This window comes from Gallus gallus, chromosome 5 (assembly GCF_016699485.2).
Source record: "Gallus gallus isolate bGalGal1 chromosome 5, bGalGal1.mat.broiler.GRCg7b, whole genome shotgun sequence".
In the NCBI taxonomy this organism is placed as follows: domain Eukaryota; kingdom Metazoa; phylum Chordata; class Aves; order Galliformes; family Phasianidae; genus Gallus; species Gallus gallus.
In genome coordinates, this window is record NC_052536.1 from 56,571,558 (window position 1) to 56,599,058 (window position 27,501).

General features: G+C 46.4%; 1 protein-coding gene across 2 annotated transcripts in view; it reads right to left on the minus strand.

Annotated features, from left to right (window-relative positions):
• Positions 1–27,501, minus strand: part of MDGA2 (MAM domain containing glycosylphosphatidylinositol anchor 2) — a 362,730-nt gene that overhangs the window by 79,546 nt on the left and 255,683 nt on the right. For both annotated transcript variants that reach the window (XR_005860157.2, XM_025150963.3), the window contains exon 9: positions 8,702–8,971. Coding sequence is in view for 1 of the 2 variants with exons in the window: in XM_025150963.3 (XP_025006731.1) it covers positions 8,702–8,971 (270 nt within the window). In the remaining variant the exon portion in view is untranslated. The remainder of the gene's footprint in view (positions 1–8,701; positions 8,972–27,501) is intronic.

Below are 27,501 nucleotides of genomic sequence, written 5' to 3' on the forward strand. Positions count from 1 at the left end.
CACAAAAGCACAAAGTGGCAAATGAAAGTGATAGCACATGGGGGAACAGTTTTAAAACTGAAGGAAGGGAGATGAAGTTAGACATCAAGAGAATCATAGAATCACAGAATGGCCTGGGTTGAAAAGGACCACAATGCCCATCCAGTTCCAACCCCCTGCTATGTGCCAACAACCAGCAGCCCAGGCTGCCCAGAGCCACATCCAGCCTGGCCTTGAATGCCTGCAGGGATGGGGCATCCACAGCCTCCTTGGGCAACCTGTTCAGTGCGTCACCACCCTCTGGGGGAAAAAGGACAGTCAGCCCTCCAGCATGGATCTTCAGATATGGGTTCTGTTCAGCTGAACCCATGGCTCATGCCTGGGAACAAAGGAAAACCTGTGCCTGGCATCAGGAAGCCTTGTGCTCAAGGAACAGGTCTGCAAAAGAAGGTGGTTTATGCTCCAATGTTGTGCCCCAGGTGATGGGCAGGAGTACATAGCTGAGATCAAAGCTCCAACGCTTCTATGATGCTGTGAGAATGGTTTGAGTCCGAAGGGACCCTTAAAGGCTATCTGGTCCCACTCCAGAGAGTGAACATGGACACCCACAGCTCCATCAGTACCCAGAGCCCATCCCCTGACCTTGGCCCTCTGCAGGGATAGGGCCCCACCGCCTCTCTGTGCAATCTGTGTCACTCTGAGCCATTCCTGTTTCCAGAGTGTAAAATTGGGTTTGAACTGCTTGGGCTTTGAAGCTGTTCAATCATTTTTGGCAATGTTTTAAGCACTGGCACTGCTCACTTAGCCAACTTTGCTGCATACATATATGCATTTTTAAGATAATTCTCCATTTCTAATAGTGAAAGATAGACTGAAGGTTTAGGAAGAGACATAAAACACTTTGTTTTGGACAGAAAATAGCCCCATTAGCAGTGCTTGCCCTTACAACTTGTCTGCATCGAGAGAAGCTCAGGTTTGTGGGTGTTTTATCAATACTTTCTCAGTGCCAATGAAGTTCTGCTCTATAGTGATAACCTCTTACATCAGTTGATCACAATCTGCCAGAGGTATGGAATGGCTTTACAGAGCAGTTTTGTTAGACTGGAGGAAGAATCTTCACCATACATCCAGTGTCTTTACCATCACTTTTTTTTTTTTTTTCTGTTAATGAGAAGGAGGAAAGCTCAGTTTAAACAACTTTTAAACAACTTTGTTTCCTTTTTGGCCCAGTGCTGTAGTGAGCCAGGCCAGGACCCACCAGGACACCACTGAAAGGACACCAACAGGAGACAAAGCACAGGAAAAGACGCGACAAGGAAATAGGTTTATGTAAGAGAGATGCACATAATTATAAAGATTAAATGAATATCTCATTGCTCATTCTAACTTTAATGAAAAATGGAAAATAACTCTTGATTGGCATCAAACAAAAATCAATGATTCCCCAGCTCTTAAACAAAAGCTAGGGTGAGGGTGATTTTATTTCCTCCTTTGAATTGGAGTGCTTAACCTCTGTCTATCTCTGGTTTGCTTCCTGCAGCAGGAGTCACATCCATGGCCACATCACCCCTACAGGGAAGCAGTCAGCCTGCTGACAGCCCTGGATCTATCTGGTCCCTACTTTATTCAGCTGCTTTTTACCCTTTGACACAATTCAGGCTAAATTAACGAGTTGAGCCGCTCCAGGAGGTGCCTTCCTGTGCCCGGAGCACACGTGTATCCTCACTGCTCTCAGAACTGATTGAAGGAAAAATATAATCATGTGTTAAAAGATACAAAGGGACCTAATTTCTGGAGACACGTGAACTATTTAGATGAGTGCAGACGTGGATCCTGCAGTTGCGGAAAAAAGCCTCAGTGTTTTCAAGCAGTAAAGAAGCCCGTGGATGTTTGATTAGGTTTTCTCAAAAAACATATTCCATCTTACCGGGTTTAACCTCTTTTGACTTCATCTTTGAAGGCTCCCATTTCTTCCTCATTCCATCACAAAGCCCTTTTGGCCCCTACACAATGTGACCATCTGTGCGCCAAGCACAGAACAGCCTGTGGGTATCTCCAGCCCAGTGTTACTGTATCTCCCAGGGAGTCCCACTGTACACTCCTGGTGTACCCACTGGTGTGTGTGTACACCAGCAGCACACTCCTGGTGCTCCCACTGAAGTCAATGGGCTCTGCTGACAACCAGGAAAATGAGACAGCTGTCTCGCTGGCATTGAAATGTTAAGGAAAGGAAAAAAGGAAAAAGGAAAAAAGCACTGTTCTCTACTTTTGGGTGGTTTAAAAGCAATTTTCAGAAACAGACATCACCACGATAGCATCTTTGTTCAGGCTGTAAATCAGCAGTGAGGAGATGAAAATTCAGTCCGAGGCTTTCAATAACACCACCAAAGAGAAGAAGATAAAGAGCAAAGGGAATCAGACCTCAGCCTCAGCCCTGCACTCCGGCAGATTTCTAAAGGATAACCATCAGAAAATTGCCCATTAAAGCAAAGTATCTGAGTGCCTCCTGACAGACGGGAATGCGTCGCTGAGCGACCCAGGGCCAAACTACCAGAAGTATCTCTGTGGTTCGGGAAATGTCACGGCTAATCTCAAGGCAGATGAAGTGTCTAAAAGCAGTAAGTAGGTTGGCGCCCCATGTTCTCCAGCCAGGCAGAATCCAACCTGAGCATGCTGGGGGACAGGAACCCAAGGAGAGCTTTGTTTTCAGAGATGCCCCAAGGCAACACGTGCAAGCTCCAAGATGGTTTGGACTTTAATGATATGAAATTTAGGTTAGATATTAGGAGGAAGTTTTTCACCCAGAGGGTGGTGACAGGTTGCTCTGTGGATGCCCCATCCCTGGAGGCATTCAAGGCCAGGCTGGATGTGGCTCTGGGCAGCCTGGTCTGGTGGCTGGCGACCCTGCACATAGCAGGGGGTTGGAACTGGATGGGCATTGTGGTCCTTTTCAACCCAGGCCATTCAAGGATTCTATGATTCTACAAAATTGTCTCCTTCAAATTTATATCTACAAAGTGATAATGAACTAGTGAAGTAAGTAATTAGTCTAACGGACTAATAGGACAGAACTTTAGGGTAGGGAACAGATGGAGCATAGAACGGCAAGGGAGTACAGGAAGGATAGGACCGTTCACAGACCTGACAGCCTAAGTGGGATACTGTAAAAGAGATTTCTGAGTGTGCTGTAGATACATTCACCTGGACATCTCTGACCCCACATGACTTGTTTTCCCTGCTCTAGAGACAGGCTGGACTGCATGGCAGGCAGTGAGGTGGGGGCTGAGGCTGAGTTCCCACAGCCCTCCTGTCCTTCCCACTCTGTGTCTCTCGAGAGCTGCACTCCGTATAAGCTGGAAGAGGCTATGAAGTGCAGAACAAATGCTCTAAGGGTGAGAAAAGGTTGAAATGCAGCTGCTGGTGCTGGCTAGAGAGCACTGTGCAGTCTCCAGAAGGATGCCCTGTGCTGCAGCGAGGAGAGGGCATGACAAAAAAACAAACATAGAAACAAAGAAACAAACAAAAAAATGGAAATAAACTAACAAAAATAACAACACTAATGGGAGGATCTTTAGATTAAAAATTAATGGCAGCTCGCTAACAGGCGCTCACACATTGCTGCAGGGCTCCTGTGTTCCCACGCAGGGATTTCCTCAAGCACAGGGGATGCAGAGGACTGATGCAAGAAGGCATTAGGGAAACACTGCAGTATTAGAGCAGCAGAGAGCATAAACAGGGGAGATCCAGATTTAAAAAAACAACAAACCCTCAGGCTCTCTGATGCTGAGTCTGTATGACAAATTCTGAATTCATCAAACTGGGTTGGTCTCCTTCAGAACACAGTCACACCAGGGCTATCACAGAATGATCACAGAATGGCTTGGGTTGGAAGGGACCTCAAGGATCATGAACCAACCCCCCACCACAGGTAGGGCCACCAACCTCCACATGTAATACCAGCCCAGGCTGCCCAGGGCCCCATCCAACCTGGCCTTGAACACCTCCAGGGATGGACGGGACATCCACAGCCTCTCTGAGCAGCTGTTCAGCACCTCACCACTCGCACAGTAAAGAACTTCCCCCTGATAAAAGAGGGGAGGAGGTTATATGCTGCCAAAAGTAACAGCGCTGAATAGACTGGAGGAGCAGTGTCCCATGTTAAAGAAAAGATAAATATTTCAAAGAAAAAAGCAAATGTAATTCCTCAATTCTCACTGAGGGAAATGTCTATAAGAGAACTGGACGGGTACCTACCAAGGTGAGTAACTGTTGTTCTAACAAAAGAACATGTCTGTATTTCCAGCACAGTGCTTGCCTTTCCCATGGAAGCTTCCTAGAGACCATCAGCTATCCCAGTGACATGCCTGTGAGTACCACTTTTCATTTTACTGCCATTTTTTAAAATGAAAGGAACACCACCAATGGAAAGCACACTCTTTGTCCAAGTAGCTGTTAGTGTTGCTAATATGAAAAAAATACTGAGCAGTGTTAGATTAAAAAAAGAAAATGGAAGAATTTCACATCCAATTATCACTCCCCACGTGCACACTGTGTAGGCGAAGGGTTTGGTTTGGCAAAGGCAGCTGCATGGTGGGGTGGGATGGCAGCATGGTGGTGCTGAGGGGGAGCATCGGGCCCCAGGCATTTGCTTCTGTTCCGTCCATGTTTTTGTTTACAAGTGAGGATAAAAAGGATGGCGCATGCCTCAAGTGGGGCAAAACCTCACTTTTTGACATTTCTGGTGTTGCAGGTGAGACAGGCCGGTCTCCTAAAACACTGGAATTAATATGAAAATATGGGAAGCTACAAACAACAGCCACTGCTGTCCCTTAGCTCAGTGTCAAGGCTCTTCTGAACAAGAAAGGATGAATGAAGCCATAAAACTTTTCATAGGAGAACACTGCTTAATGCAGCTAATGGGGCCATGGAAAAGAACCCAACACCCTGTGATTTCCAGTGCCTGCCAGTTACCTTAAGATGATGTTTGTGGTACAGTGTTTGCAAAAGGTTGAAGACAATGCTGATATCAGCTCAGCTTGATGCTGCGCAGAGCAGAGAGATCACATGCAGGCAGCCAACAGTTCTTCCCTGTGGTAGAACTATGGTCAACTCTACGGTGGTGACTCTATAGGTTGACATCAGTCTCAAGCCAGAAGCACTGAGACTCTGTCAGAAGACTGGATAAGTGAATAATTAACAACTGCCTCATTAATTAATGTGACACTTAAGGAGAAAATAAACAAACAAGCAATAATCACCAAAACACCAATGCAAAACAAGTATCTGAAACTCTCCTCGCAAACATCAGTCTGATGGAGCTTCCCTGTGCAGTCAAAAATCACTTGATAAAAGTATCACCGTCAATGTGCTGTCATTGCAGCCCAGCACTACCATTACTCATTTGAATAGCATCACACCACCCATACACAGCACCATCAATCCCAACCTACAGACAACAGACAGGCAGATCTCACGCTGTAACCTGAGCGCAGTGCCATGCCATGCGCTGATGCCATGACGCCTCTCCGGCCCTTCCAAACAAATTGAGTTGCAGCTCAACAGCTGCAAGAATCCAGTGTGGACAGAACATCTTGTTCCCTTAGATCTGACTCTTTGGACAGCAGTTTTTATACACAGTTCAGCCTGAGGCAGGCAGCACTGTGACTGAGACTTCAGAGATCTGCTCTGAAACTGATCAAACGGGTGGAAGGAGTGCATACACCTTTAAATCATGGAATCATATCATAGAATAAATCCCCAAATGTGCCTCTTCCCACACTCCTCTCCCCATGGACACAGCTCCTGTGCCCACAGTGTGATGCCCAGCATGCACTGCCTCTGCCCCGCACCCCATCCCTCCGCCACACACATGAAGCCCTGTGAATAGACACTGCCATTCATGACACTTTCTGCATCTGAGCCTTTTTTTTTTTTTCCCTTTTCTTTTCAGTTTGCTTCCACTCTTGGCAGGGTTTTAATCACCACTGTCTGAAATGTTCTTTCTGTCGCTCTTTGGGCATTATGTGCACCATCAACCACTGAATAAAATACATAGATTGTGGAGCTGGGAGCAGTGTGAACTCATCCTTGCTTTCCCACAATTTTGCTTGTACGTTCTCATTTATTTTTAAGACAGTAGCAGGTTAAATCTGCCTCAGGTTGGCCCGTCCAATATAAATCAACCCTCTTTTCCACATGTGATTTATTTCGCTTGCGCCTTCTCAAATTTGGCACGGAACCCAGGTGCAATAAAAACAGGTTTTGCGAATTCTAGGGCCAGCATAAATCTTTTCATGCAGTTCTGTACTGAAAAGCCTTCTCTTAGCATACCAATGCCTCTCCGCAGCCCTTGCAACATAAGCATTGCAGCATTCTGCTTCGACACGAAACCCTGGAAATAAAACCAACTGAAAATGGGCTATGACGACTCCCATGGTCGCACCCAAAGCACTCTGCTACTGCCAGGCTCCTGCCATGGGTTATTTATTAGTTGTTTTTTTCTCTGTGTGTGTCAAGGAAGTGGGCTATTTTTTTCCCTGTAATCACAGCTTCCTTTTTACCCTTTCATCATTTTTCTTCTACACTCGCTCAGTTCCCCCATGCTTTAATTCCATCTGTCCTCATGGGACTTGGGAGCAGAATGCATTTGCTGCTGTTTTCTAGGTGCAGTTTCAACTCCACGTGTCAGCAAATAAATTTACTAAATATGAGCATGTGAGTTTTAACCTTAAAGGACTGAGGAAAACATGGAAGTCATAACCCAAAGGGTTACTTTCAGCATCTTTAATGCAGCCATACAGCATAAATTCGCATAATGGTATGGACTAAAAATGAGCAAGGCGCACAGAGGGATGCGAGACCGAGTGCATCATAAAACCATTTTAGTACTAATTTTCAGTTATGTGCCTTGCTTTGGCATGGTAATAAATCACAAAAAGCCACTCAGATTGCCCCAGTCTTGGCAAAATAATTGCCTCAGAATAGGTTTCTACAGTTTTGGGTCCAAAGAGTGATGAAGAGTAAATTGAACTGCATTTACGCATTTGAGGAAAAAGACTTTTTCTCTGGTTTCCTTCAGAGTCACCTTCTGGATAAAACTCCAAAGAGCTGGTGAAGTCAGCAGCTGTGAACGCAGCTCCGTGCAGACTCTGAATGATAATTCAGCCAAAGGCTTCATTACATTTAGGAAGAGGTAGAGCCATCAGTCACTGGATACTTGCTGCATTCCCACCACACTTGTGCTGCGTGCTGCTGGCCCCAATGGAATCCCTGCCATCAAGATGCCAACCAACTATATCCAGAGCAGAAAAAAGGGATCCATCAGGCTCTGAAGTATTTTTTTTCCAATAAAACCAATGTGGGTTTAAAAAAAATACTGGGGAGCTGAATCGAAAAATGATGGATGTATACAGAGGTTCTACCCTGACATCCAGGACCTGAGCGGTATAAGGTCCGGGAGAGCGTTTGGAGGGACTGTGAAATGCCAGGGAACCAAACAGCTCTGTGGTACACTGGTTAAATAAATGTTCTTTCTGCTGGTAGCAGTGAAACTGATAATAACAGCCATTTTCCTACACAAGGGCAAGGCTCAGAGCTGTGCTTAGATCTGGTTGTAGCTGGAACCAGGTCAGTAAACATGAATAAAATCCTAACCAAGATGGATATCACTTCTTCTAGGAGAGCACTATTTTCCACGCTCTGAAGTCATTATTTGCTGGTTTCTTTTCCTACTACTCCTTCCAAGAAGCTAACAGGAGGGATTTTAAACTGCAACAAGACTTCTGCTCTGGCACCCTTAGGGAGGCCAGGGCTGCCCGTGCTAATTGCCAGAGACGGCCCACACAGGGCACTGCCTGGCAATGCACAAAGAATCTCTGGTCCACCTCAGACCTTGGGAAGAGATAGGTCACTTCACAGAGATGCTTCATTTCCTCCTGAGATGTTAGACGAAGTCTGAACAAGCACAGAGGGATGGGGAACCTAAAGCTGACGTGACAGGACCTCAGCCTGAGCACAGTGTCTGCAGCATGCAGGAGTGTTTGCAGGATTAGGCAGCTGAGTCAGCAACTCATAGTAACTAACGTCCTACAGAAGAAGAACCAAGACTTGTGTCTCTAAAAGCCCTATTAAATATTTAGATCCTATAGGGGATGCTGAAGATAAATGCCATATAAAGTATGTCTAAATCCAGGGCATGGGTAGATCGTGGCAGGGGTTGCACGTCTACCCTGAGTCTGTGATCTTGTGTATTAGATGACCCGAATACCTTTTGCCTCTTGAGAAAAGGAACACATTTCCACACCACTCTGTACATAGGCTGCTTGCAGTTGCTCGAGATAGCAGTCTCCCTGCCCTGGTTTCCGAACTTGCTGAGCATACCAACAGAGAAAAGGAAATTCAAGCCTTATTCCAAACTTCAACAGGAAGAAGTTTGCTACCTGATGGCTCTCTCAATGACTCTTCCAAAAGCATATGGACAGCTGTCTGTGGAAGAAGGACGTCTGCATTTCGCATGTAAAAAACTTTATCCTTGAACCACTGAAAGAAGCTGCATCTCCTGTTTTGTCACCTCCCCAGAACCCAAACCTTTACGCTTCAAGCCATAAACTTGCTTTGAAAGACAGATCTTGGGCAACACTCCAGATGATGTAGCATCACCCAGTGACACCCAAAGCTGCAGCATCCACCACGTCCCCGAGCACCGAGATGCCGCCCGGCCTACCTGTGACGAGGAAGCTACAGCGGCCGGCCCCTGCTTCATTGATGATGTTGCAGTTGTAGACACCGTAGCTGTCACGGGAGAGGCTGCTGACAGTGTACTCGGTGGAGTCCTGCAGGTCAAACTGGCCCGTGCGCAGCAGCTTGCTGCCCAGCCGCCACTCGTAGGTCAGCACCCGCGTCGGGTAGGCCCGCAGCACCCGGCAGCTCATGGTGATGCTCCGGCCTTGGCCCTGCCGGATCTCCAGGAAGGTCGGCTCCACGGCAGGGGGGTCTGCAGGGGAGAGAGCAGGGGCTGTGTCATAGTATGGTCTGGGTTGCAAAGGACCACAATGCTCATCCTGTTCCAACCCCCTGCTACGTGCCACCAACCAGCAGACCAGGCTGCCCAGAGCCACATCCAGCCTGGCCTTGAATGTCTCCAGGGATGGGGCATCCACAGCCTCCTTGGGCAACCTGTTCAGTGCGTCACAACCCTCTGGGGGAAAAACTTCCTCCAAGTCAACACGTTCTGCTTATTGGCATTTCTGCTCATTGGTGTTTTCTACAGAATACCTAAAGAGAAACCAAAGCCAGCCCTCAGGCACTGTTGCTTCCCTCGGGACAGACACATGCAGCCCAGGAGGCTCAGCCTTCTGCCTCACAGAGGATCCCCAAACTCCAAGTCATGGGGCCTTCTGCAAGAGGAAGAGGAAGAAAAGAAGGGAAAAACCTTCACGTGGTGGAGACAAAGTACACAAGGTAAAAGCAACCCTGATGTGGGGTCCCGAGCAGCACTTCTGTGCTCAGTGACAGACCCAACCTTGCCGCTGGGTCCATGGAGAAGCTCAGTATCCCAGCAGCTGCCCACAGGCTCCAGTACAGCCATATAATCATAATGTCTATCTACTCAGGTGGTAGGTTTGGTATTGCAGTAAGCATAGAATGGGTCAACTTCTCATGACTTTAATTAAACTGCATTTTAAATAATTAAGATTTTCAGACTTGAGATTCCAGCAGAATACCCAAACATGGACAACATGCAGTGTATGCAAAAGCCTAACTTCACTCTCATTTACCTTTTGATAACTTAATCATTGCAAAAGAGCAATCTGCACAGACTGATGTTGGCACAACTATTTAGAACAGGTAACACACACAAGAATTGTGCTCATGTTTGCGACTGGATGCCAAACACTAACAAGACATTCTGCCTCTTTAAAAAACACAGCCCACTTTCAGCTCTTTAGAAAGAAGAAACCCTGAAAGCTTCCCATGCCAGGAAAGTACACAGAATCTTTGCATCCATGTTAAAAGGTCTGAGAGGCATAACATCTAAAATTCCCTATAAGAATGGTCTGCACACAGTCCATGCTGTGCTCCCTCCAGGAAGAGCTCTCTTACGGTTATCTCTCCAAGAGCATCGTGTCCTCAGGTTTCTCACTGATTGGTATCTCCACCAGAGACACCAGTAACCTTCAGCCTCTTGATATTTAATTCCCTGCCTAATGGAAGCTGTAAGCAGGTTCCCTCAGCTCATGTAATTGAGAAACAACACTCACACGTGTACTGCTGCTCACTGACTCTTGCTTAGAGAAGACATCCAGATAAACACAGAAATAAAGCTGAACTTTGGAGACTGCCATTTCAGACAGCATTGCTTATAGCTCGTGGCCTCCCGCTACCGTGTTTGTAGCTGATCACAGCAATCATCACTGGTCTTGTGACATCATCTAGAGCTGCATATGAGATGAGTGTGGGGGGACTACCAAGATTTGGGAGCACAGCAAGCAGAGAGGCAGAAGCAGTGACAGCAGACAGGGCCTGATGGCATGGGGTGAAGAAGTGGCAGATTAACCTCTCTGAGGACAATCACCCCGACTGAGACTCCACAAACCAATGAAGAAGATAGTGATGTGGGAGCCACCAATTCACAATCTCATCAACCCCAACCTGACCTGACTCTTCCTCTTTGTACATCAAATACCACGTGGCTTTGTAAAATATTCAGGACAGAAGCTTACCTGGCACATGGGCTGTAGTACAGCCACAGATAGCAGCAAACAGAAGACCACAAATTGCAAATCTTAAGTACTGCAAGCCTTCTTTCCATTGATAATATCCCCCAATTTTGTGTCATCAGAAAATTTCATTGGAGAGTGACTATTCTTTGTGCCCAGGCACGGAATGAAGAATACGAAAGACGATCAAATTGTCAGAAATGCCGTTACTGTCTGTCTGCAGCCTGACACCTGCCATTTCAGCACGACCCAGTAGTGCTTCATCTGCCCTCACCGCACAATTCCTGCACCTTATCCAGCTTCACTAATAGTCTCCCATGGCAGTGGCTTTGAAGGGAATTGTTGGCTTAAAGATAAGAGCTATTTTAGAAGCAGAAGATGTGACAGATCTCAACTTCCTTGTAAGGGAGAGCTATTTGGCTACTGAAGCCTCATCTGCCTTTCACAGCTTTCCTTGTATTTTCCTCTAGTGACCTGCCTTACAATTAGTCCTTCCTTCCAGACATCTTCTAAATCTTGATACATTACAGATCTCAGAGGGATTGCTACTCAAATTCGCTGTATTTACAATTGCCCAGCCATTTCTCCTCATGGAGAATTACGCTCTCCAAGTTTTCCTCCCAATTAGTGGTAATAATACTGATTTCCGAATCCATCAGCTCTTCAGACATATTAACTTTACACCCACAGCCAACACCATAATATTCTCGTCCAAGCAGGTACAATTTTCATCAACTTCAAGCCAGACACAAATTAGGCTGTAAAAAAATGTGCAGCATAAGGGTGGTGGAAGAATCCTAGAATGGCCTGGGTTGCAAAGGACCACAACGCTCATCCAGTTCCAACCCCCTGCTATGTGCAGGGTCGCCAACCAGCAGACCAGGCTGCCCAGAGCCACATCCAGCCTGGCCTTGAATGCCTGCAGGGATGGGGCATCCACAGCCTCCTTGGGCAACCTGTTCAGTGCGTCACCACCCTCTGGGGGAAAAACTTCCTCCTCATCTCCAACCTAAACCTCCCCTGTCTCACTTTAAAACCATTCCCCCTTGTCCTATCACTGTCCACCCTCACAAACAGCCGTTCCCCCTCCTGTTTACACGCTCCCTTCAAGTAGTGGAAGGCTGCAATGAGATCTCCCTGGAGCCTTCTCTTCTCCAAATTCTTCTCTTTTCTCTCCATTCTTTGGTCAGAATCTCCAACCAAAGACCTCCACCCGCCTCGGCATCCCCAGGCAGGCCTGGGGAGAGAGAGAAGCGCACAGAAGGCACTGGAGAGTTTGGGGCAGGAACTGTGTGCGTGTGATGTGTGGAATACATTTTAATGGATTGTTTTGCTATAATTTTCTCCTTTTGCTTTTGGAACTTCTTTTATGTTTGAACATTTGAAATTTGCCCACAACTCTTCATAAAGCCATCTCCTTTTGTTTGTTTTGCTACTCCCACTGGATGCACCTTATTCAATGAACAATTATTCCATTCACCTGTCCGCGGCAGCTCTGCTCTAATGACTTTCAGCATATTGGCATTCAGCTCTCTCCTTCTCTTTCCCCTGGTTTATTTACTCATAAGATACTTTACCCTTATAAAAAGCTTTTAAATAAAGTTTCCCGTGCCTTTAAGGTCAAACCAGTCTTTAAAATACAGACTCTCCATCTATTCCTGAACAGATGACAGAAAATTACCTTTGGTTATTCATTTCAGAGGTACATTTTTACAGGTAATAACTTTAATGGAAAAGGAAAGGAATGGTAAAAACTACAATATATGACAGTAGCCTGTGCTAACAGTTTATTTGTATGTCTTTTTGGTTTTCTAAGATGGTGACTTTGCAGCTCGCAAAGGTGGGAATGTCCTGGGCATCGCCCCAGAATAACGATGCTCAGAAGGAAACTTATCCTGTCTCTGTTTGGAGCTTGTATGTGTTCAATTCATTTGCATTAGCTCTTCCCCAAGGCTTCAGCATTTTGATTTAATTTACTTTGCTGTGCTTATCCCTATCTTTCGTAATTCCAGTATTAGTTTGTGAAAAATATACGGAAAAGCCGTGTGGGGAGCACACTTCATTCTCTTGAACAATTATCTTTGGGAAGCAAACAGTCTGAAGTTAAAACGGGTTTTATATTAAAGTTTAATGAATTTTTTTATCCTAAGTACTTTCAAGTCTTAAGGATTACAAAATGGAAAACGAAGGCTCCCCAGCTATCAAGAGACGTGGCAGCAAGGATGCTGGTTTGCTTTTAACCGGACAGCTGCCCTTCACAGTGTGGATTGTACTGCAGTCCATACAGCAAGGTTTGTTCAGGAGAAAACACACCATTCCACTTCTCATATACCAGATAAATACCAGCCAGTATGTGCTCATAGTCATGGAGGCTGGAAGGGACCTTTGAAGGCCATCTAGTCCAACTCCCCTGCAATGAGTGGGGACATCATGGTGATGGAGACGAACAGCGTTCAGCTCAGACTCCACCTGGCCCACGTCCCTCATTGCCAGGCAGCCCACCCGGGGCAGAGATTGAAATGCCTGCAGAGCTGAGACAATTTAAGGAAGTGCCATTTCCAATTTCTGATTGAAACATATTGTCATCTACTTTATTCCCCGAGGGGTGTGCAGCACAAAATGAGAATCACTGTGGTCTAAAAAGGCAGCCCTTTTACTTCCTTTTTCTCTTCAGTTATTGACAGCATTTGCATCCTGCCCAGTAAGGACGGCTGAGCTAAGCAGTCAATTTCTTTTTATTTATTTCCATTTTGCCTCCATCTCTGCTGGTGCTTTTGACATATTATTCCCAGGCTCTGAAGATTACTCTCAGGAAAAGTCTGTGGCATTTCTTTGACTTCCAACAGAGGCAGCATTCTGTCTTCCAGACCACGTCAGCAAGTATTTTATGGATTACAAAGTAGATGTTACACATTGTGCTGTTGGCAATGGGGCTTTTCTGCTTTTATACCAAAAAAAAAAATGATTCACTAATACATGCGTGTAAATATATCAGCACAAGACACATGGAAGTCTGCTAACTGAAACCTGCTTATATAGACAAAGAGAGCTGGTATATCATAGATAATGGCTATCCAGATGGTTGCACGGCTTTTACCTTTCTCCAATAGCCTTTGCTCTGAAGCTAAGCAGAGAGGAAGCCTATGCACTCACGTTAGATTTACAGCTCCACAGCCCTCCAGGGCAGAGCTGTGCTCCTGCAGGCTCTGCAGGCTCACTGCTGAGGCTGGAAGGCACTGGGAACTCAATCAGTGCTGTTTTGTTAAGTGTGTAAGCTGGAATCACACCTAGTCAAAAAAGGGATGCTCACTGAAGAAAGCCTGCTCAGGAGAACGGTGACACGTGGACTAAATTGGTAATACAAATCATGTAATGGGAAACCCATCGTTCACACAGGAAAAGCCAGTTTTTAATGAAGTTCAATCTAATGGAGTCTCAGGAAGGAGATTCTGGAGCCGTTCCGGGTATTTCTCTGCAAACAGCTCAGGGTTCATTAGTGCTCCAAATGGATGGCAGCATTAGGAGCCAACAGAAAGAAAGAGCCCCAGCACAGCACTGGAGCTTTAGGAGAAGGAACAAGAGCTATTTCTTCAGACACCACACCTGAGCACTGCAGCCATCTGGGCAACCCGCTGCCATACTTTGCACTGGAGAGCAGAGGCACGAGTGGAGTCAGCGCAGGAGCAGAGCCAGCAGGGCTGAGCCACAGCCTCCAGCACATGGCTGGATGCAGAGACATGCTGGGGAGAGATCACTCTATTCATCTGCACTGCGGGGCTCATTACGATGCTGGCACAGCCTTACACGATTTCCAGGCCCCCCCCCACCCCCCGCAGTCGTTATTCCCACATCACTCCATCCTCCAGCTGTTCTTTGCAGGAACCTCTAGCTGTTCTGAGGATTATTTTCATACGCAATTGAAAGCTAAAATGAAATGGTGCTTTAAGCTTTCCAGGTCCCAACTTGGTTTTATTTAACACGGTAGAAAACAATACCAAAAAATAAATTCAACTCAGTCTCATGCCAACCACGGAAAAGCAGCTGGTCTGGTGGCAAGGGCAAGAGAGCAAACCTGCCCCAGCAGAGCTGCCTTCTAAGAGATTTGTGTAGGTACTCAGCTGGGACCATGAGGCTGCTCTTGACACAGCTCTGCTAAAACCAACTATCCCCTGAACTCCCTGATGGCAGGGCATGCAACGAGGAGCACGGCTGGGAGGCAGCTCTGCCTGCAGGGCTCCAACCATTGAGAAGCCACCAAACTCCCAATGGAGAAGCCACCAAACCCCAAGGCTGGTTTTACAGGAAGCAGAGGAAGAAGCAGCAGCACCACCTGCCCACCAGCACTGCCTTTGCCACAGGTCCTGCAAAGCCCACACAAGCCAATGCACTTCTGACTTTTCCAGCCTTCAGACCTTTCAGTCTTTCCTTGGTAGCGTGCAAAAATGCTCTCAGATATGAGAACGGTGGAAGCACTCTGCAAGACTAGACAGGTAAATTATTCAGCCTTTATAACTCGTAAGTGATTTACAGCTGTTGTTATCCCTTTAAACAGGCAGGGCATCATCTCCATGAAAATGCCTCCAACAACTTCCAGAAGCAGCTGAATAATGGAGTATCTTGGAACCCAGTGTGTAACTTTTATAAGCTAAACCAACACTGTATTTTTCTGGGTAGATACAAATCAAATATGAACCCAGTTGGAAAAAAAAAAAAAAAGATAATACCTATAAACAACAAATAGCTTTACAGTTTAAAGCAAACCAGTGTGGAGCAGAATTGGGATTATTTGACATAATATTCCCTTTGTTTCCATGCAGGCCTGCAGGAAGCAAGTGCACCGTTACCCAGATAAATGAAGAAATAAAGTGTGGGCTGTATTTTGTGAAGATGAGAGATCCTAAAAATGCTGACAAGATGGATGAAAAATGAAAACACTTCATTGATGCAATAGAAAACTTACAGCGCGGGTCTGACAGATCACAGTCTGCCCATTAATCAGGCAGAACATTGGAATGAATTTGATCTGAATTAATGTATTTCTGGAGTATTTCCTATAGTCAACCCTGTGGTTTTACTTAGCTATGGAGTTTGATGTGGAGGTGATGGAGTGAAACCTGACGGCTCAGACCCTGAGAAGGGCAGACCGGATGGTCAGAGAGCTTTAGGGCACACAGTGGTTGCAATCCCAGTGACAAAGGCAACGGTAGTTTTCCAGCCAAAGCTAGGAGATGGATATTACAACCTCAGGTAATGGATTTCTTCCAGTGAAATGAAACTGTTACGTTTGGAAATAGAAACAAAAAATAATCATTTGCACTCCTACATGTAAATGGAAACAGAACCACAAAGCCAACCTGGAGCTGTGCATTCACCAACCAGCCCTGTGCGCATGCACTGACCCATGGCACGCTGAGGGGAGCACCATCTGCATGGAAATTTGCTTTCCAGATGTGGCACCATCTAAGCTTTTCAAACCACTTGGCCCAAGGGCAAGCTGTCAGACTGACGCCAAGGGGCAGAGGCAGCCCTGCTTTGGGAATGGAGTTCAGGACTGCACTCAGCACAGCCCCTGGTGTGTGCTGGCACTGAGAACGGTGCTCAGCAAAGCCCAGTTGTAAATGCACTGCACTCACCATCAGCAGATGCCAAAACCCAAATTCCAGACCAGACAAAGAGCACTCCTCTGCCCCAGTGAGGCAAGGTATTTTACCTTGGGATTGCTGCAGTCACGTGGAACATTGCTAACGAGGTGTCTTTCCTTATCTCAGTGATCAGAGGGCTGGAGCACCTCTCCTATGAGGAAAGGTTGATGGAACTGGGCTTGTTTAGCTCAGAGAACGCTCCAGGGAGACCTCACTGTGGCCTTCCAGTACTTGAAGGGAGTGTATAAACAGGAGGGGGAATGGCTGTTTGTGAGGGTGGACAGTGATAGGACACTCCCTTGTATCTTTATCAATCATTTCTTTACAATATACCACTGGCATCTGATAAAACAAACAAAGAAACCCTAAACTACCAGCAAATTTTTAAGAATCCACATCTATTGCAGTTTCTGTATGAAAATAGGTCCCTAGAAGACATTCCTTCCATAAGAAGCACCTCCAGCTTCTGATGTCAGCTAAGGATCTGCCCAGGGCTCTTGCTGGACTTCTGTCTTTGTCCCAGAAATCCATTTGGAGTCGTTTTCAGAAATCCCTTCCTTGTTGCCAGACTACCCCAAAACCATCAATATTTATTTGAAAGCAAAATGGACAAGAAAAAGGAACAACCATTGTCTGTGGCAGAATGACTTCAGGATTATTATTCCCCTGCTCATTCAGCAGGGACTTGGACCAAAGACCTTTAATGGTCCCTCAAACGATTCTATGATTCTATTCTATGACTCTGATTACTTTACCAGAACATGTGAATAAGGACATGCTCAGTGGGCATGGAGGGGATGTGCTGAAGGCTGTCCTGGGTGATCACACAGGTCTTTTCCAGCCTTAAAGACTCTATGATTCTATCTGTAATATCAGAAAACAGGTACGTTTTAAAATAAGAAACCCATCAACATTCAAACCTGGGAAAAAGTTAACAAATACATAAGGAAACAAAACAAGGAGCTGAAATGCTGCGCACACGGAGCCAATGCCCCGGCTCCTCCCCCACTGCCAACAACGTGGGGCAGGATGCTTGTGCAGCAGCACGGCTGCCATGCACCACCATCATGGTGATCCCAGGAGGAGGAAGCTGAAGATGGTACTGCAGCCCCTGAGTGAGCAAGACTCATTTATTTCAGGTTACGCTGCTACATTTATCAGCCCTACCCATGGACAAAGGGTCAGACCGATCAAACCTGCTGGGGAAGCTCTTGAACTGCCCCTCCTTCCAGAGAAATGAGCTGGTGGATGTATCCCCAGCCTTCTTTTTCTGTTGTAAGATGAATGTTACACAGCAGTTTCATTTGGCAGCGCGCAGCAAAAACACACATCTGAATGAAAAACTGACTTTCCTTAAAGAAAGCCAAAGCTCATCAGTTTTTAAGCAGTTTTTAGCTGATTTTGGTTAAAAACAACAGTGGTTTTCTTTGGAAAAAAGCACTGAGTGCTCGAGCACTTGTGTGGAAGGTCTAACAACAGATTCTCACAGCAAAATACCTGCAATTTTTCTGCTCCAGGACAGCTGACAGCATACATCAGGTGATGCACACCATGCTGGCATTCAGTGACTGCTGCAGAAGTGATGGGAGGCACAAAGCACGCGTAGGCACTGTTCTGTACTCCTTTCAGCATACTAAAACAGCCTGGTGGGGAAGCTACACTGATACTACAGTGTCACAAGAATCCTGTCTGACATGCCATGGGATGTAACAGGGTAAAATCAGCAAGAAAACAGCGCTCAGATTTCCCATGCTTGGCCTGTCTTCCAGCCAGAGGTGCAGGGGATGCATCTCGTGGGGATGCACAGCACAGCTGGGCTTTGGGTTTTGGTGAGCCACGACTCCCCGGAGGCATCAGGGAACCCAAAGCAATTGCCAAGAAGATGCTGGATGGAAAGGAATCGTGGTCATGGCACTTCTCCATAGGGGGAGGAACACTAGCAAGGCTTGGTAGATATGGGAACAGCATTTGTTACAGTGCTCTAAAGAGCCGGGAGGCTGAAACCCCACTCTGTGCCTGGGGATAGAAACAGTCAGGGTAGAAAATCCAGTAGAGGGCTGAGGTCCTCCCCTGGCTTGTAACAGAGGCAGGAGCCAAAGCCATATGTTACCATTCAGCATCATTCTTATAGAATCACGGAACAGCTTTAGGTTCAAAGGGACCATAAAGATAGATGGATTAGGCACGCTTTGGTGTAAACTTTATCTTTCTTTTTTTCTTCTTTTTGCACTAGATGCAGCAGTGCATACTAGTGAGTGCCTTGCATGATTTCCATCTGTGGAAGCCTACTCATCACTCACAGCAATCTGATAAGTCTGGTTTTGCAGTTCAAATTGCACCTGCTGGTCGCAGACAGTTGCTGGGATTCTCCCGGCTGACGCCTCTGTCCTGATTTGGCTCCTTGACAGCACAATACATTTGCAGAGCAAGCAGCAAATATTGCACGGCAGCTCAACAAGATCCACTATTTGTGCTAAAACACGTGGAACTTTTGCAAGTGAAAAATATTCAAATGAGTAAACAAACAAGAAATAACTCAGGAGTTAAGCTACAGCATTAATCTGCCCACATATCTGCACATCATTTTTATTTTGCTTTAATTGACCAGCTCTGGTGAGAAGGAAATGTTGAATAACTATGAGTCTCTTTAAAAAGCCCAGGAGCTGCTATAATGCACAACCTTTCAACAGAATCGACTCTGCCGATGATCTTTATGGGCTGTGCTGCTATTCCTTATATCTTAGGAAATAAAAATGGTAATATGTCTGAAAAAATAAATCTTGAAGAATACCACGGCAACCTTTTTCATTGTATAAGACTACACAAAGGAAGCACCCAGCAAGGGTCCCACACCCTCACTAAAAGGCACAGGCTTCACCAGTTCCTTGGCAGCTCCTCTATGCGCCTCTTCTATGTGCACATAAGGTTAGATTACAGAAGGTCATAGAATCATCCTAGAATGGCCTGGGTTGAAAAGGACCACAATGCCCATCCAGTTCCAACCCCCTGCTATGTGCCAACAACCAGCAGCCCAGGCTGCCCAGAGCCACATCCAGCCTGGCCTTGAATGCCTGCAGGGATGGGGCATCCACAGCCTCCTTGGGCAACCTGTTCAGTGCGTCACCACCCTCTGGGGGAAAAACTTCCTCCTCATATCCAACCTAAACCCCCCCATCTCAGTTTAAAACCATTCCCCCTTGTCCTATCACTATCCACCCTCACAAACAGCCGTTCCCCCTCCTGTTTACACGTTCCCTTCAAGTACTGGAAGGAATGAGATGGAGACGAACCCAAGACTGGACTTGAAAGGAGCCTGATCAGAACAGCTCTCTGTGGCATTTCTGTACGGGCTTGTCACATCTCATTCCACCAGACCACCCCTACCCGAACTGCTGTAGATAAAATCCCCTTCCCTGCTGCTAAAACTACATTGTTTCCCTGCTCAAATCTCTTCATGGTCTCCTGGATATGTAATCAGCGAACACAAGCTCCTCGGCTGGGGAGAAACTTGAGATTCCATGTGACTTTACAGAAAATGGAAACATAACTACCTGATTAAATGCTGGAACTGTTATTATTTCAGCACCAGCCTCAGAGTCTCTCTTCATTTCCTGCACTATTTGCTTATTTTCTGTTTATTTTCAGTCCAACTCCCTCCCTGCCCCTGCATCAGCCTTACAGCCGAGCAGTTCACAGTCCCTTTGTTGTAATAGAACAACTGCCCATGAGCACACTTGTGCCCACTCTGCTCTCTGCCAGGAATGTCAGCAACAGACAAAATTCACAGAATCCTAGAATGGCCTGGGTTGCAAAGGAGCACAGTGCTCATCCAGTTCCAACCCCCTGCTATGTGCAGGGTCGCCAACCAGCAGCCCAGGCTGCCCAGAGCCACATCCAGCCTGGCCTTGAATGCCTGCAGGGATGGGGCATCCGCAAAGTCACTACCTGCTGGGTCATGCTTTGGCATAGAAGATGCATGGATGTTACTGATTCATCTTCATGCTATTAAATGTAGGGAAAGGAAAGAAATGTGACTTCTACATATAAATTAACTGGTCACCAGAAATCATAGAATGAATAACATTAGAAAAGACCTCTAAAATAATCAAGTCCAAATGTTGACCCATCCCCACCATGGCCAGTAACCCATCACTGGGAAGAGGCCATGTGTGAAGGACCACTGCATCCTATGGACTAGAGCCTGGATTAGCTTCTAGGAGACAGGCAGGGGAGGCTGCAGAACCAGAGGCTCCACAGGATGCAATGGTGGGGCAAGACCACAGCAGTACCCACATGTCCCAAGACATGCTCTCCTCATTAGCAGAACACAACAAGAAGCTTATGCTTTCCAAAAAGATGATAACTCACTGCAACACCCACAGTGGGAGCTGCAGTCTGCACTAAAGACAGCCTAGCCAAAAATACTGCTCTCAAATGCCACATCTAAGGGAGTTTCTGCTTGTGCACTTAGTTCTCGCTCAGGACCTCAGAATGAACTCCTCTTGGTGCAGGGAACACTGCTTCTTCTCCAGCCTCATGATATAAGGAACAGTAAAGTAAAAATAAAAAGCCATTCAAAAGAACAGATTGCTTTTGGTAGAGAAAGAAAAAGCTGGTAGTGCAATGCAAGAAGCACCAAGAATTCACCAAAAACCCTTGGCATGGCAAAGCAGCAGTCCTGCTGCAGATTGCTAGTGAGCCTTTGGCCTTGCTGCCTATATAGCCTGAGGGACTGAATTCGGGGCAAGGAACAGCCAACTCCAGCTGATGCCAACAGCACGACACTGCCTAAGATGCTTGTGGTGGAGAGAACCCTAGGGAAGCTTCTGTCACAGTGAGAGAATTGGACTTCAGGCTGACACAGCACATGGGTGCTATGCAAGGAAACCAATTCAGGCAAGGGACGTTTCTGTTCTGTTCACGGTTGGACTGGGTGATCTTGAAGGTCTTTTCCAGCCTTGGTGATTCTGTGATTCTGCCTCTGTGATTAAATACCCCCAACAGCTTGGAGCACGGAGGTGACGCTGGGTCTGGATCAGGCCATGGAGTAGGAAAAATGACTCCAGCACACTGGATAAGCCCCAAAAATACAGAGTTGCCTCTGAGACGTACCTGAGTGATTGTGCATTCAGTTATCAGGAGGATGGCTGCAGCTCACTGAGGTGGGCACAGTGAGCAAAGCCTCCGTGTTTCAGTGCAACTCATCAGCCACAGATTCATTTGATGGCGCACAGTGGAACAGTTTTTAAAACAAGATTTGTCAAGTGAACTTTTATGCAGACGGTGATGAAGGTTTTTTTTTCCAGCCTTAACTATCCATGAATATAAATTCTTCCCATTGGAATTATCACCACATTTCGGAACTCACTCTCACAGGAGCTACATTTAAGCACTGATATTGCTCCATCAAAGCCAGGAGTGCTGCAGTGCTTCACACAGCTGAGGAAAAGCTCCACAAATGTAACTTTGCTTTGTATTTGCTGGGAACACCATGCAGCTTTAATATAAGATCTCAATGCATCTCAACAAGTGCCTTCTGGAAAGTGCCTCACACCTGGCTCTTGGATAATGGGAAATGATTTGAAAGGTCAGGTAAGACAAATAAATGGATCTTTGTGACTTGAAGGAAGAGATTTCTGTCTAAGTTCTGCCATTGTCCTTCACGCAACGGCATACAAACAAAAGTTTGGGACCAAAGCTGCAAATCCTTCACAGCAGCATGTACTTTATAATGAAAACTTACAGAGCAATTTGCTGCTAATTTAATGTCACGTAGCAGCCAGAATCAACTCTTTCTGTTTAACATCCAACAAATTAGAATTGTCCAGGGCAGTAATTCTGCCCGCAGGGTGATCCCTTTCCATGTCAGACATGTATGGAGGCATTACAGTCCAGTTCCCACAGAAACCCCATGGCAGCTGTAGGGCTTCTATTTGTGCTTTGGCTAACAGATCCTCCTCGGTGAATGACAAACTTTTATCAGTGTGAAGATACATCACAAGAATTAAAATGCAATGCCCGCATGAAAATTAAATGGGGTATAAAAATAGCTGCGATGGGTTCTTTCTAATGACATCTATGACAGATGTAGGCATGATTAATGACGATGCAATAATGCCTGAGCTGAACTTAATCACTGATACATCACTTAATATTGACAAAGAGGAAATGAATGATACAGAGGCATTTACACCTAAGAATGGATTGCATGTGAACTACTCAGTGAGGCTCAGCATGGGCAGAGGCGATATGCCATTCATAAAGCTGCATCCAAGGCACCTATGGGAGAGTTCAGTAGGAGACCTACTGAGCTCTACAAGGCATGCTCCTACCCATGTCTCAGTCTCAGAGAAATACATTAAGACCCCTTGAGTGTACAGAATGACTGGAGATACTCAGATCCCATGGCTCACCCAACAGAAGAGGCCAGTAGAAGAAGCTGCTGCACATCTTCATGACTTCAGAACTGAACTCCAGTATTTTGGTGTCAGGCCTGTAAATCAGTTCTGGGTTGGAAGACACAGACTTTTTCAGAAAACACCTCTGCTCAATTTAAAGATCTCTGGCAGTGAACCTGTCTCCATAATCATAATTCAGTTGTCCACGTGACTAAAAAAAAATCCATTTCATTACAACATCTTCTGCTTGTTTTTGGACTACTCCAAAAATTACATACACAATACATCCAGTTCATGTATTTTATTTTCTTGACTAAATTAGGAAGGATGAGCAATTCAAGTCTCCCAAGGCAGGGCAGGTAGAAATCAGGGATTCCCTGTTAGATATACATCCTAACCCTGCATAGCACTGCAGTCAGAGCTCACACAGCTGGTGGGCACACCTGGAGCAAGAAGGGATGGCACCAGCAGTCATGGCTGATCTGGGCCAACAGTGCTGATAAAGCTGCCACAGTGAGCACCTCCAAGTGCCTCTGAAAAGCACAGATCACACTGAGGAAATGGAGACATGGTCACACAGCAGCAGCTCACTGTGAGCTCCCACAGTGGGAAGGAGTTGAGCACAGCGCTGAGCTGGCATGCACTGCTGCTACCTACGTGTTTAGAAGGCCATTGGAAAAGTGGCAAGCCAGAAAACAATCTGATCAAGGAAGCAGCCTACCAGAAGGAGAAAGACAGCTTCTCAAAGCAAAGATAAAGAAGTGACTGGATTGCACTTTATAAACATGTCCTCAGTGTCGAAGTGCCATATCCTGTAAGGGTGCTCAAATATGCAGGGAAGAAAGGAGAAGTGGGAACAAACAAGTGAGATATGCATGAGGGCAAATTCAAGGTGGGTGGAAGACAGACTGTAACAGGAGGACTAGTAGAAACAAATATATGCCTGCTACAGAAAGGAAGCAACAGATTCACTTTTTCTTCGCATCAGCCTGAATTATTGACATAAGTCACTGACACAAACAGGCAGTGACACTGAGGGCAGCAGCCCTGACTAAATGATTTAACCGTGCATTTTAAACACTGTGCCTCATCTCTCCAGCTGCTCCCAGAGCTCTCTGCAGTTTTCCCAGCTTGAGGCACGGAAGCCAGAGCCCACCAAAGCCAGCCAGCTGCAGATGTGGTGGTCCCATGGCTACAGCCGCACCATCAGACACATCCATCCTGAGGCAGCTCAGCCCCCCAGGGTCACCCCCATCCCCACAGAGCATGAGCTCCCTGGTGATGGCCTGCCCAGCACCGCCATCCCACTGCCATCTCCAGGGCTGGGGGTTCCTCAGAAGCACAGAGAATGCTGCTGCCTCAGATACAAAGCACAATGGGGATGAAATTGAAAAACACACAGGAAGAAGAGGCAGAGAGCAGATGAACCACGTGAGGAGCAGAGTACATCCAGGAACACCCGGGGGAGATTTCTGCACAATGTTTTGCAATAAAAAGCATTTCTCACCTGGACAGGGGAGGTAAATAGATGTACTGAGGAGAGCAGAAAATATAGAAATGTGAACATAAAACAAATGTATGGACTTAAAATAACCCAGAGAAAAAATTTTACTGCTGCTCTGGACAATGTTTGCAACAACCTTTATTTGGCCTGAATCCGATATCAGTTTTTCCACCCATGTATTTTATTTCTCTTGTGAACAAGGGCACTATACAACCAAATAGGGTTTTGTGTGGTTGATCTGTAGCAAGGAATTACCAGGAAGAATATAAATTCATTTATTTCCGCATCATGACTGTCTCTGTCCCTGGGAGCCTCTGGGCCAACCCATGGGCAAACATCCCAGCACGCAGCCACTGTACATTGGTACCTTGGGGCCTTCATCTCCTGCAGAGGCTGAGACATAACACAAACCACAGCTGTGCTGAAGCTGACTGAACTGGCCCTATTTCTTACACAGCCAAGGTCAACACTCCAAATGCAGAGGTCAGGAATTTAAGTCCTGGAGTCGGCTCAGCCTTGGACGCTGTTACAGCCATGGAAAACAAGAGGGAACAGGCTCTGAACTGGAGGCACGCGCCTTGCAGGATGCAAAGACAAATGCTAGCAAGCTTAAAAGAAAACATAAGAAAATAAGTAGGTGAAACATGAGTGCCAGAAGAGAACAGCTCAGAGACAGCCCTGTGGGATGGGCTCCAAAAGGGAATTTATTAGAGCAGAACTTGTTTGCTAAAGAAAGCTCATTCTCAGCCAAGACAGCTGCCTCTCTCTCAGATCGTTCTGGGCTGATGAAGAATGCAGGAGCAGAAGATGCTCTCTGCAACATGAGCACAACACAGCAACCACCCTTGGGTGCATCTACTCTGAATCACTTGCCCTGTGTTTTGTAAATCTCAGATGGCAGCACATCAATTGGAAGAGGTGGAGAAATAATGGGTTTGGTGCCTGTAGCTCATGAGAGCAGCCTGAAGCTTCTCTCCCAACAGGAATCGCACTGCTGAGCACTGAAGATATTTAACTGCAGCAGCAGATCTTATGGACACAGCCCATGAATCACTTTCCCACTCTGGTTAACAAAGCTCCTTGAGAAGTGGCCAGGTGACACCCTGCACCCTTCATATTGGAACAAGTCTGGAGGAGGGCCACTAAGATGATCAGAGGGTTGGAGCACCTCTCCTTTGAGGAAAGGTTGAGGGAACTGGGCTTGTTTAGCTCAGAGAACGCTCCAGGGAGACCTCACTGTGGCCTTCCAGTACTTGAAGGGAGCGTATAAACAGGAGGGGGAATGGCTGTTTGTGAGGGTGGTGACGCACTGAACAGGTTGCCCAAGGAGGCTGTGGATGCCCCATCCCTGCAGGCATTCAAGGCCAGGCTGGATGTGGCTCTGGGCAGCCTGGGCTGCTGGTTGGCGACCCTGCACATAGCAGGGGGTTGAAATGAGATGATCTTTGTAGTCCTTTTCAACCCAGGCCATTCTATGATATCTCACTTGCAACAGTACCATTCGTATCCCTTCTTCTCAACTTTCTATTTGCAGCTTTCTCAGTTACAAATAGTAGTTTCCACCTGGGTTATTTAAAGTGGATGAAGGCTTAAATGACTTACACTTCATTACATCCACACGTTACCAAAAAACAGACCAAAATATCACATAAAGCAGGGAGAGACAAGTTCTTTACATGGCTGAACAACCTCAGCAAATACCCAAATACATTTGGACTTCCCTGTTTCAGGATGCTTTGATGATCCCTTCCCCTCCTGCCACACTGAGCATCTGGGCTGTGCTGACCATGGCATGCGCTGCATGCCAATGCTCCCAACCTCCTCCCTTTATGCCACTTCACTTTGCACTCACTGAGTCCAGGCTACAGACTAATTCTGGCCTGATATTTAGGGTGCTGCCCAGGATGTACCGTACCTGGGTCCCAGCAGTTACACAGAGCTTATTTATATAGCAAAACACTTCAGAAGGAGACACAGAAATCCTCCTCCACACCTGCCAAAGCACCCAGATGCCATCTGCTGTACTAACTGTACTTGGAGGTAATGCAATGGACAAAAAACCCTTGGATAGGAGAGAGAATGGCATTGCAAATGAAGGCTTCTGACATGGTTTTATAAGACGAAAGATAAAAACCATCCCACAGGCATGCTGATTTAGTCCAAATTTCAGTATTTTTATTTTGTTGTTTTACTGTGGCAAAGCTGTTTGGTGCCTTCACTGGAAATTCAGGACTCATTGCTACTTCCAGCCTCAGAATATTGATACTTTCAAGTTTTATTTTTCCTGATGCAGCTACATCTCTGCCTACCCCATCCCAAGCCTTCACTCAGTGACACCTGGGTGATTGCTGCCTATGGTGCCCTGGCATCAAGCTAGAGAAAAGAATGAAAATACTCAGGTCTGAGAGTGCCCCCAGCAGCGCACTGCCTGCAGAGGGAACCTGCAGGATATTATGGGGGTCCTGGAGCAGAACAGGAGAGGCTGATGGAGATGGCAGAGCACTGGGGAATGATGGAGAGCTCTGGACAGGAGCAACCGAGGGCATCTCATGTAACAAGGGCCAAAGCAGCCCAGCAGATGTTTCTAATAGCAATTTAATGCATCAGTGCTAAAACCTATCCGGTACACTGCAGGGTGACTCCATCAGAACCAGTCCATGCGCCCGTCTCCTCCCCAGTGCTCCACAGCCCTGGCAGCTGAATACCAAAGCAATTGCTTACTGATAGCTCAGAATACTGATATGCTGAAAGAAAAAAAAGCAGAAGGGACAAGAGGGGCTGAAGGCATTTCCCAGTCCAAAAGGCAAACAAGTGTCCAAGTCCAAGTTCAGCCAGACAGAGCAGAGCTACAGCTCCTCTCTACACACAGCCCAGCTTCTATCTCTGCTGCTCTCCCAAATCTCTGTTTCCCAATTGCAGCTCCTTGATCCATTCAACTATGGTGACACAAAGCAGAGTCAGCCCCATCAACGTCCTACCCCAGCTCCCCTCCCCAAGGTTAGATTAGGTTCGCATGGAATAGTTCAATTATCTCCATACTCCTGGAATGTCCCCGCTAATTAATTCTTACCACCGTGGCATTTACAGAAAGGGAAGAAATCATCACCTCGAGATTTCACTGCTGTTTAACTCCTCAGAGCAATTTCTTAATGTAATTGCATTTTCTTAAGGACAAAGAAAACTTTGTGACGCCACTTAGCTGGCTTTCTGAGAGGCTGCAGTGAAGGCTGCTGTAACTCCGAGATAGCACCTAATTAATG